Raw genomic sequence first — 10,828 nt, 5'->3', positions numbered from 1 at the left:
GGCCAGCAGCCTCGGGAGCTTCTCGGGAGCATCCCTGGCCGTGTGACGTGCCCCCCCCCCCCGCCGGGGTCGGAGGGGCGGGCGGCGCGCCCCGAACCGCTCCCGCATCCCGGGACCTCGGCGGGGAGCGGGGCTGGGTTGCCCGAAGGGGGAGCGGCGGCGACAGGGAGCTCTCCCGGGGGCCGGCCGCCCCCTGCCCACCCCGCGGGCGGGCGGAACCCTCCCCTCCCCTCCCCACCCCTCTTCCTCCTCCTCCTCCTCCTCCTCCTCCTTCTCCTCCTCCTCCTCCTCCTCCTTCTCCTCCTCCTTCTCCTCCTCCTTCTTCTTCTTCTTCTTCTTCTTCTTCCTCCTCCTCCTCCTCCTCCTCCTGCCCGCCTCCGCCCCCTCCGCCGCCGGGCCGGGGCCCTTGACGTGTCCCGCCGCCGATTGGCCGCTGGCCGATAGGATCTCCGCGGCCCCGCGTTAAGGCGGGGGAGCGCCCAGCGCCCGGCGCAGAGCGCCTTCATCCCGCCCGCTGTCCCCGCTCCGCTCCCGCTCCCGCGCCCGGCCCGGGCACCGCCGAGCCCAGCCCAGCCCAGCCCAGCCCAGCCCTGCCCGTCTCCGCCGGGTGGCCATGGAGTACACGCCGCCCCCCAAGCCGCAGCTCTCCTCCCGGGCCAACGCCTTCTCCATCGCCGCCCTCATGTCGAGCGGCAGCTCCAAGGACAAGGAGTCACCCGAGAGCACCATCAAGCCGTTGGGTGAGTGGGGACGAGGGTGGTCCGTGGGGCGCGGGGCTCCCGTCCGTCCGTCTGTCCCCGGCGGAGCCCGCTTTCCGCTGAGGCTCGCCTCCCTCAAGGCTCCGGCGGCCGGGTCAGGCGGCGGCGGGTTCCCCCGGCCCCGAGGCTTCCCTTGCAGAAGGAAAAACTCACCGCGAAAGCCAGTTAAGTCCCCTCAACACCCACCGCCGTTTTCAGGCGAGGCTTTTTACAGCACAAACTATTTCCTAAATTCCTCCAGCTTAAAATTACGCCGTCTATTTATCCAGCTTGGCCATTCGGAGAATAATTTCGCACCCTGAGGTAGTTACGTTTCTCTTCGCTGGTACGAAATAAACCTCTTAAATATTTATTGCAAATCATCTATGTTTTTGAAGTCAAATAAGAGAATCTCCGGTATCGTGCCTAGGCTTACAAGGGGTGGTAAAACTTGTACCTAGACCCGAAAATCCCTTCGCTCCACAGCTACTCGATGTAGGCTCATGCAGACTCTCACACTCTACATCGACCGGGAGGATTTTTTAATAGCGATTCCTCGCGATTTTCCGGTAAGCGATTTCGCTTCTATTCGGTCGCCTCGATTCAGATTCTCGACGGCTTCTAAAAAGCATCAGCATCTTCCCCGCCTCCCCGCCAGTTTCTGCGGCTTGTGGTCCTTGCATGTCTCCAAGACGTCGCAGAAAACTACAAAATAATAATAATAGTGTATTAAGCTTTCAGGGTGCCAATGAACAACATTACAGTGGAGCTTAAAGGAATTTGGAAAAGGCAGCTCCATCTGATCAAATGACTCAATAGATTTCACAGGGATTCATTGTAAACTTTATTTTTCAGTCTAGGCCGGGAATGTCGTAGTATTCCCGTTTGACATATTTTCACGGTCCTGTGTTAAAACTAGCTAACTTGCCGCTTTTATTTTTGTTTGGTTGGTTTTTTTTTTTTGTTGTTGTTGTTTTTTCCTGAAAACGCTCGCTCAATTAATTTCGCATATTTTTTTTAAACACGTTGCCCCACGCCATTCAATTAGAAATCGAAGGGAAACGACTGCCTGTATAACTCGGTTTTTATTACCCGGAGACCTGGGCGAGCTCTTCCCCCGCAGGGGCAGGGCGCCTTCGGGCGCCTCCCGGTTCTTGGCGGCAGATGGGTCGCCGCATCCCGGGGCCGGGGCAAAGACCCCGCCGCCCCACTCCCTCCCGTGCCCTCCTTGGCTCAAGCTCCCGGCGGAGGCGCTGAAGCTCCCAAAGCCTCCCGGAGCTTGCAAGGGGTGACGAGCGCCGGCGGCAGCCACCTCCCCCGCGCATCCCGCGCCCCCGCGCAGCTCCCGCGCAGCCCGATTCTCCAGCGGAGAGCGTTCAGCCTCAGCAAACCAGCCGGGAGGCTGGGCACACACGGCTTTCCGGGCCGGTGAGTCCTCGCCAGGCCTTGGGTTAATATTAGGAGCTCGCTCCCCCGCGGAGGAAGCGCGGAACCTGCGCGGCCGCGCTCGGGCTCTGTCTGGGTTACGCGCTGCGCCAGGGCGCAGTTTGGGAGCAGCCGCCCGCGCTGCCCCAGCGCGACCCCGGAGCCGAGCGCTCCCGTTTTAATGGGAATTAGTGACCTTTCCCTGAAAACCCCCGGTTAGCGGGGGGCACCCACGACCCGGCCCGCCCTTCCGCGCCCTGCGGAGGGGGTAACAGCCGGGCGGCGGTGCGGCCTGGGCCCAGCCGCCCCACGAGCATCGCCCCCCGGGAGCCTTCGGGGAGAGGCACCGCGCCGGGCTCTTCCCGGAGCTGATCTCCGAAAAACACCACCCCTGCCCTCAAAAGATGAGCTGACGGCTAAGAAACAGCGCGGATCTGGGGGTGTGCTGGACCACGGGGGGGCAGCTGAAGGAGAAGTGCCTTTTTTCTTTTTTTTGTCTTTTTTTTCCTTCTGGAAAATAATGTTTCTCGGCGGTCGCCCCGTCCTGGCTCAATCCCCTCTCTCTTTCCTTCCCCCCCGCTCCCAAATCCTGCAGAACAATTCGTTGAGAAATCCTCTTGCGCCCAGCCTTTGAGTGACTTGTCCAGCCTGGACCCTCACGGGGACTTTAGCACCAGCCCTTCGTCCCTGTGCACCGAGCCCCTCATCCCCACCACCCCCATCATCCCCAGCGAGGAGATGGCCAAAATCTCCTGCAGCCTGGAGACCAAGGAGCTCTGGGACAAGTTTCATGAACTAGGCACCGAGATGATCATCACCAAATCCGGGAGGTAAGGCTGGGCAGTCCCGGGGTCCCTCCGGGCAGCTGCCTAAAGGTGGCTTTGGCGGCGGGAGGGAGGAAAAAAAAGGCAAGATAAACAAAACCCCGTAGTTTTATTTCAGGAGAGCAGCACGGATGGGCTAAGAGGAGGAGGAGGAGGAGGAGGAGGAAGGCGAAGCCCGGCGCGGCTGAAATCACACTGGGGGGTTCCGGGGACTGGGTAGAAAGCTTGTTCCCCTAATAATTTGGTCTGTGGCTGTAACAGCTCTTTCGTGCGGCGCAGTGATTTTGCGGGGCTGGAGTGCTACAGGCACAGGGAAATGTGGGGTCGTGGGGAAGTAATTCAGGCAGGGCTTGGTTTGGTTTGGTTTCTCTCGCTGTCGCCAATAATGTGCAAAAGAATCCCAGGCTTTCTCGTCACCTCAAACCATGCCGTTTCTTCAGTGAGGCTTTGGGGTTTGGGTCAGTAAAACGCAGTCCGGAGGAGCCGAATGTCTTGTCGGGTTTTGTAATCCCCAGTTACTTGTCATTAATGTAGGTCCCTGATGATTTTTTTTTCTAACAAGACAGCTCTACCCGCCTGTGTTTAAAAAAAATAACTTCAAAAAGTACGTATAAAATCTGCAAATCGAAGTTTAGAATTTTAAACCGTTTAAAGTTATTTATTTCTCGACTACGGCAAACCCTTGCATTTTAAAGTTGCGTTTTTGTCAAAATTTAAGTGAAGAAAGGAAAGTTTAGTTTTGAAAATTCCCCTCAGAAATATCGTGAGCAGGCTTAAGAGAACATGCGTCTAAAATGTGTGAGATTATTAACGGAAATTATTTCTGCAATATTTCCCTAACGCTAGTATGGATCCCATTAAAAAAATATAAATCCCTGCTTCTAAGGACTTATGTACCTTAGGTGCAACTATTTTCTGAAATCGTTGTGTACTTTTAACTAACAGGGCAAACGTATGTGTCTCCCTTCTCACTTTCACGCTTTTTTCTTTTTCTTACAAAAAATCGTTCTGATTTCAAGACGCATTTTCTGTGCGTATTAGAGATACACGGGATTTAACTTCTATCCTGCGGAAGCAGAATCGATAGATGCTTTACATTTTTTTTTCAGGTGGTTTAAATATAATTCTTTATTTTAGCAGCTTTTCAGAAGCTCTCATTTCTTTTCTCCATCCACGTATTTATTTTCTGATTTACCTTTGTTTCAGGAGAATGTTTCCTACGATCAGGGTTTCCTTCTCGGGGGTGGATCCTGAAGCCAAGTACATTGTGTTAATGGATATAGTTCCTGTGGACAATAAAAGATATAGATATGCCTATCACAGGTCTTCCTGGCTAGTGGCTGGAAAAGCTGACCCTCCACTCCCTGCAAGGTTTGTAGATTTTACTGCCGGTCTTTCTTTTATTTTATTTACTTTTAATTTTCTTTTCCTTCAAGAAATAAGTACTATTAATCTTTTCATGCTGTTTGCAAACTGTGCTCTGAGACTTCGAGTCTATGCTTAACAAAGTTGGTTGCAAAGCTCTGATTTTCTGTGATGCAGAATCGGGCCTCAGATCTCTGCTTGAGGTTTGTTTTATACCGAATGTTCCAAGGCATGCAGGATTTGGCTAAAGGCTTTTATATATTTTTATATATATTTATATTTATATATAAATACATATATGCATATATATAAACGACACTTGCCTCAATTCAGATAAGAAAGCTTTAAAAAAAAAAAAATTATTTGTCTCTTGGGTTTGACCCCCCCAGTGTTTGACTTCATAATTTAATGCAATCCAAGCACCACCAGCCAAGTCTAAGTAGGAATACTGCATTAGAGTACTGTGCTGTTTATGCTTGAAAAGATATTATTTCTTGATAACATATCCAACATTTGCTAACCAATAATTTTATTCTTGCTCTTAGTCAGCAGGCAAAGTACGGATCAGTTCTACAGCACAGAGATTGATTTGTTGTTGTTGTTAAGAAATCATGACATTTTCTGAGATGTTAGGAAAAAATCAAGTAAATCCCCCCCCCCCCCCCCCGCTTTTCTATACAGAAACAAAATGCTGTAGAAAATTAATTTCTAAAATCACTCCATTAATGTAATTAATGACTGGCTCCTTTCAGCATTGGGAAGCTGAGGCTACAGCACTAGGCTGTATGGTAGGAGTGCACTTCAGCGGAGATCCACACTTCATCGTACTCAGCACTTCAGTGTGTGCCTACTGAAGTCCCCAAGTCCAGTAAGGCTGAAGCACATGTCGAACGGCTTTGCTGAGTCAGAGCCGGAGATATGGAAATAACGTGGATGCCTCTCTGGCTTCAAAGAAACTTTTTGTGGAGGGCTCTGTGCAGGCACACAGATCCGCTCCAGGTGGCTTAGCCCGGGGTTAAATACTTGCTTATTACAGAGTCAGAAATTAGAAGTGAAACGCAAGAAATGGAAGTGCATTTGTGTGTGTGTGTGTGTGTGTGTGTGTGTGTGTGTGTGAGTATAGGGACCAAATCCTGCACGCTTTCCTCACATAAATAGTTTGACTGAAATCTTGCTGACTGCTGATCTCTGGAAGGCGGCTCAAGGAAGTAAACAAATAAAAAGCGCATGCAGAGAAGCTGTGATTAAAGACAGCAACCTAGGAGTTATGTCGGCTTTGTTTTCATGGCCAAAAACTCCTTCTTGCGATGTGGTTAACGTCTGAGGGCTTCATTTGACGTATTGTAATGGGCACTGATCAAAACCCAAGGGAAAAACACGGATCCTGCTCCAAAAGAGTCAGCACCAAAAGAAGAAATAAGGGAAGGACAGAAATAGTTTTAAGGCAGGGTTGTCCCCTTCTTATTTCTTTGTTCATGAGCCTTTTGGGATACCTTTAAATAGACGGCTAATTCACACTATCTGGCATAGACTTGTTCAATGAGAAAATACAAGGGTATAAGACAAGTGGTTGATCCTTGGAATAATTAGCAACTGCTCCTACTGACTGTTTTAGAGCTGGGGTCAAACCTTCTTGGAGTTTAATATTTATTATCATCATCATACTCTGGTAGCTCTTTAAGGTCCTCATCGAGTCAGTGCCCTGGGTGTAAATGTGTACCTGTGCTGTTTCGTTTTCAGGATGTTTTGCCCCTATGTGCAAACATGTACCTTTCCTGTTTAGTTTTCGGGATGCTTAGCCAAAAGACCAGTGATCATAGCACAGGCACAGATTAATTGTCCTTTGTATGAACAGTACTTGCACATACATTTACGTATTTTCTGCTTCTTTTGCTCCTTTGGTGAGAAAAAAGGATGTCAAGAGGTTCAGTGTGCTGATGTTTGCATTACTAGTGCTTTTTCTGGAGTGTTAATGGATCTTTTTGAGATGGGAAGTCTCAGCCTTGCTCAAACAGATTAAAAGTAGTACTCCTCCCACTGCAAAACGGGTTTGGTCCTGCTCTAGTAACAAGAGCCCTTAATGAACTTATCACTCGTGATTTCTTGTCCTCTAAACACATGGGTTTAGCGCTCCTTGCTTGAGAAGTGTCAGCGAGGCGTGTAGGCATGCTTAGCGTCTGGGTGCTAGTACCAAGGTGTTAACTCCCCACGCACATCACTGCCCGCATCTGCATAGGCACAACCGCATCAGGGGGATTATTCAGGATTCAGGAGCCACGTTGTGCACGGGTGCAAGACTTTGCAGGATTGAACTCCTCAGGTGATTTGCTCTTTCCATCATAAAAATAACTTTCAATGCTAAGACAGCTTTCCCCCCCCCCCCCAAATTAATAAGTATGCTGTGATTCTGTTTGAAAGATTAGCCCTTCAGGGAACTTTCTACAAAAAACAGTTTTATCCCTGTCTTCCTGCTGTCAACGTTTAAGACAAGTTTGTGTTGCAACGAACACTTAAATAAAAATACTTTTCAGAGAGTCTTTTGTAAATCTTCTAAAGTGCTATCTGGGGATAGAATTCCTGTGTGGTATTTCATGTTTGTTCTTCCAAATTGCTAAGACTGTGTGAAACATCAGTTTAATAAGTTTCAGCATGTACCTTTATTCGCTCTTCTACCCTTTTCACCTCCTTTCTTTCACTCAAAAGTCTGGGTTATTTTAAAAATGTTTAATTGTTCTTTACCTGGCTACAATAATTTGTTTAATAAAGTTAGTGTTTACACACTTACAGAGAACTCAAGGTAGGAAACCTTTAAAGGTATTATATTTTGCAAATTATTTGAGACATGAAGGTAATTAAAAGCAGCATGCGCAGGGCTTGTAGGACCAGACCAACTGTTAAAACTAACTAGGAGAGCGGTGTTGCATTCCAAAATATGCAAGAAGGAAGCAGTACTCAAACCTTGCATATATCATGAAACATTATATACTGTGGAGCAAATTCACATCCAAATATGGCTCTTAAAGCCTTTGTGAACTGAAGCGAGCAGCCCCTCGCATCTGGCTGGCCTTATGCAGCAGAGCCCGCGCGAACTTCTGGGGGAGCCTTGTGTGCCGCACTGGAATGTGCACGTTTATTTCTCTAACCCGTTTGCTCGTGCGTGCTCGTGGTCTCGTTGACTACTTCTACTTCAGAGGGCAGTATGTCTAGTTTTCAACCCTCTTCTCCAGGGTGTACAGGCTCAGGCTGTAGAAGTGTGTGGATAGGTGTAGTTCACCAGGTGGAGTCACATGTTGCAGTGGGATAGATGGCGTGTAACAAATCAGTAAAGAAAAGCAAGGGTCTGTTCATACATTTATGAAACAGATATTCAGGTGCCCATCCTTCAGTGACTTTCCTGTTAGCCCTCTGCTAACATCCAGGCACTTCATAGTCTGAAAGCAGCGCCAAGCATTAACTGGCTATGGTGTAAAACAATTGTGCTGAGCTTCTAGACGCGTGAAGATTTTTACTCATTCCCCAGCACATATTTGAAATAGTTTGGCTTTTTGGTCCCAATTAGCCAAACCTTGCTGAGCCTGACACTATGTGATCACAGTAAACATTACTAGCTATCCAGACATTGAAAATTAGGAGTCAGGCTCCGTTTAAAAAAGCAAAAAATCACCAGGCTGGCTGAAAAGTTGCAGGACATGTTTGGGACTGGTTTTATTTTTCCTTTGCTAATTCTGGGCTCTAAAGATTGAGATGTTCACAGGAGGGCAAAGTTAATTTTCATGAGAGGTAAAATTCTTTTGACATAACAGGATTCCAGGTCTTGGGTTTTCAGACACATAATAATTTTTTCATAAGCCTTGCAGCGCAATCAGCACAGTTGATAGCAATGAGGACGCCTGTATGCTAGGAATATTTTATTGCCACCGGAACCCTGGCTCAGCATCCCTCCTGTGGACATAGCTATACCAGCCAAGCCGTGCTTCGGATCAATGTAAGGAAAACATCCTGCACATCTGAAGTGAGCTGTGATGGTAAAACTTCAGTTTCACTGTGTCTTGGGGATTCTGCTGGCAAAAATGGAGAGCGCAAGATCAAATCACCTTCCTCTTTGTGCAACAGAGCTGTGCTCCCCAGAGTCTTCTCTATAGGCATTCCTTGATTAGGGATCAGTGTAGTCTATCAGAGAGTTACGCCCCATTGTTTAGTGGTTTTTCCATTCTCCTCTTGCCTAAACAAAATCGTAGCTCAACAACAACAAAAAATGTTTATCTTTCTAACCCGGCATCTCAGTGTTGCCCCACCCATCTAATGGAAGAAATCCACCCATGTGGCCAAAGGCATCACCCAAAATGAGAGTCCGGCCCTCAGTGAGTGATAACCAACACTGACAGAAGCCGAGCAGGTCTGGTTTGCACAAGCTGAAGGTCTAGTTCAGCTCTTAATTCACTATCACGTAAGAACGTTTGAGTTAAATAGTTTTAAACAACACATTATACCTATAAAATAATTGTTTTTAAATAGCCTGGCACTTGTAATTAGTCTAGTCATAATGTATATATCATTGTATCTACATGTCTTCTGTGCTTCCTTTTCTTCTGCTTAATTTCCCAAGTGGTGGATTGTTAATTACAGAGCTGCAATTAATTTTTTCATGTCAGACCACTGTGCTGGACTGCAGCCTTCAACCTCTTATAAACAGACGTCACCACAGCTAACGTGTGATCGAGTGCAGGTTAAAATCATTATCACGGCTTAATGTTACATATAAAGAAAAATGCATTTTTATCTACATTCCCCCATTATCTCTCTAATGACACCATGTTTTTTCTCTCGGAGCTGTAGTCATTGTTATTTTAAGTGCTTGTTAGTACAGCTGTGGGGAAAGACATGATCAATTTTTCATTTGGGAAAAGACACAACAGTGAATGTTAGTTAATGTCTCCATTTCAGATAACTAGATAAAATAATAGGTATGGTTAGAGAGCAATCTAGCACTTGGACATGGGATTCTTCATTACGTTCCACTGAATTAAACAACACAAGTCATCTGCTTTACTGTCTTTCATTAATGGTTGTATTTCAGGCGTTCATTAATTTGGGGGAGATTGTGCGTGTCTTGTTCAAGTAGCAGCTCTGTATTACCCTAAGCTCTCAGGAAATCCATGTCCGTGAAAACACTGCATATCCCAAAAAGCAAGATATTACGGGCCTTTTGATTTCATATGGAAGTGGTGCTCATGCACAAGTCAAGGGGTGAGATTTTTTTATGAGCAGGCCTTTCCCCTGTGTTTTTTAGGTTGTACGTGCACCCTGACTCCCCGTTCACAGGAGAACAACTGCTGAAGCAGATGGTGTCCTTTGAAAAAGTCAAACTCACCAACAATGAGCTGGATCAGCATGGCCACGTGAGTAGCCCTCCTTGTGGGAAAGGTGAAGGAATTGCCATAGAGGAACTGCTCGCTTGTGCCACAGGGCTAAGCTTGCAGGATAAAGACTGCAATGGGGAAAGGCTGTCATGGCCCCAACCTTACAACTCTCTTGGCCAGCCCTTCACACCGCAGTGGAGTAGGATGCTGTGTGAAGCTTAAACATGTTGGGTTTTAGTCTCTGTTGTAGAGGAACAGGTGATTTCAGAAATCAGGATTCTACCATTTATAAGGTAGAGCCCGGGCCATTGCAAGTGTTCAGCTTATGGTCCTACTGCTATCAGGGGCAGGACATCCACTGGGGACAAGTTCAGGGTGGAGTTGAGTACCAAAGCAAGGGAGAGAAGGGAGGCAGGTGAATTTTTTGTTGTGATTCTGCCCACATTTTGCTGTGACTTGGCAGTATGTTCTGCCACGTCCACTGGCTAGCAAGTTCACACACTTTTCCATGTATGCTTGGAAGCTCCCTCTCGTTACAGCAACCTGTTAATGTTGAGTCCATCAGTAAGAGCCTTTGTACTTCCAGAGGCAGCACAGCATGGGTACAGAGTCAGCCGAAACTACTGATGTGACACCAAAGCAAGGGCTACCGAATTATAAAAATAAGTGTGCCTCAGTTGCCCTTGAAATAACTGTAGGCTACCTGCAAGTCAAGGTGCCACAGGATGGACTTGTGTCTCTGAAGGAAACAGGTCCTTCCTCTGATTGGTACCAGTTTGTTGTCACAAGCCCTGAGGCTGGAAGCTGATAAATAGGATGCAGAGCTGATGGCCATGGCCTCCTGCTATGCTCCATCAGTGGGGGAAACTTCTTCAGCTACCTGGCTCTCTAATGGTAGGTGGTAAGAAAAAAAAGTGTCACCCATCCTGTCCCTTCACCAAAAGGCCCTGTAAAGTGCAGGAGCAGCTTGGTAGCACCTCCAAATTGCAAAGGCAGAGCTAAAAGTGTTATCTCCGGGCTCGGTGGTTCCCCAGGAGAAGGCTGAAGGTGCAGGGGGACGGATTTGAAAGGGTTGTTGGCAGAGAATGGGGCAGTTAAAAAGCATAAAGGCAGTGTT

The 10,828-nt window shown here is 47.7% G+C and overlaps 1 protein-coding gene across 1 annotated transcript in view; it reads left to right on the top strand.

Moving 5' to 3' along the window:
• Positions 1–407: 407 nt before the first annotated feature.
• Positions 408–10,828, top strand: part of TBX20 (T-box transcription factor 20) — a 39,623-nt gene continuing 29,202 nt past the window's right edge. The window contains exons 1-4 of the mRNA XM_064443931.1: positions 408–740; positions 2,758–2,992; positions 4,193–4,357; positions 9,642–9,750. Of these exons, the coding sequence (XP_064300001.1) occupies positions 614–740; positions 2,758–2,992; positions 4,193–4,357; positions 9,642–9,750 (636 nt within the window). The 5' untranslated portion in view covers positions 408–613. The remainder of the gene's footprint in view (positions 741–2,757; positions 2,993–4,192; positions 4,358–9,641; positions 9,751–10,828) is intronic.

Source organism: Phalacrocorax carbo, chromosome 2 (assembly GCF_963921805.1).
Source record: "Phalacrocorax carbo chromosome 2, bPhaCar2.1, whole genome shotgun sequence".
NCBI lineage: Eukaryota > Metazoa > Chordata > Aves > Suliformes > Phalacrocoracidae > Phalacrocorax > Phalacrocorax carbo.
This window is presented reverse-complemented; position numbering and strand designations above follow the sequence as displayed.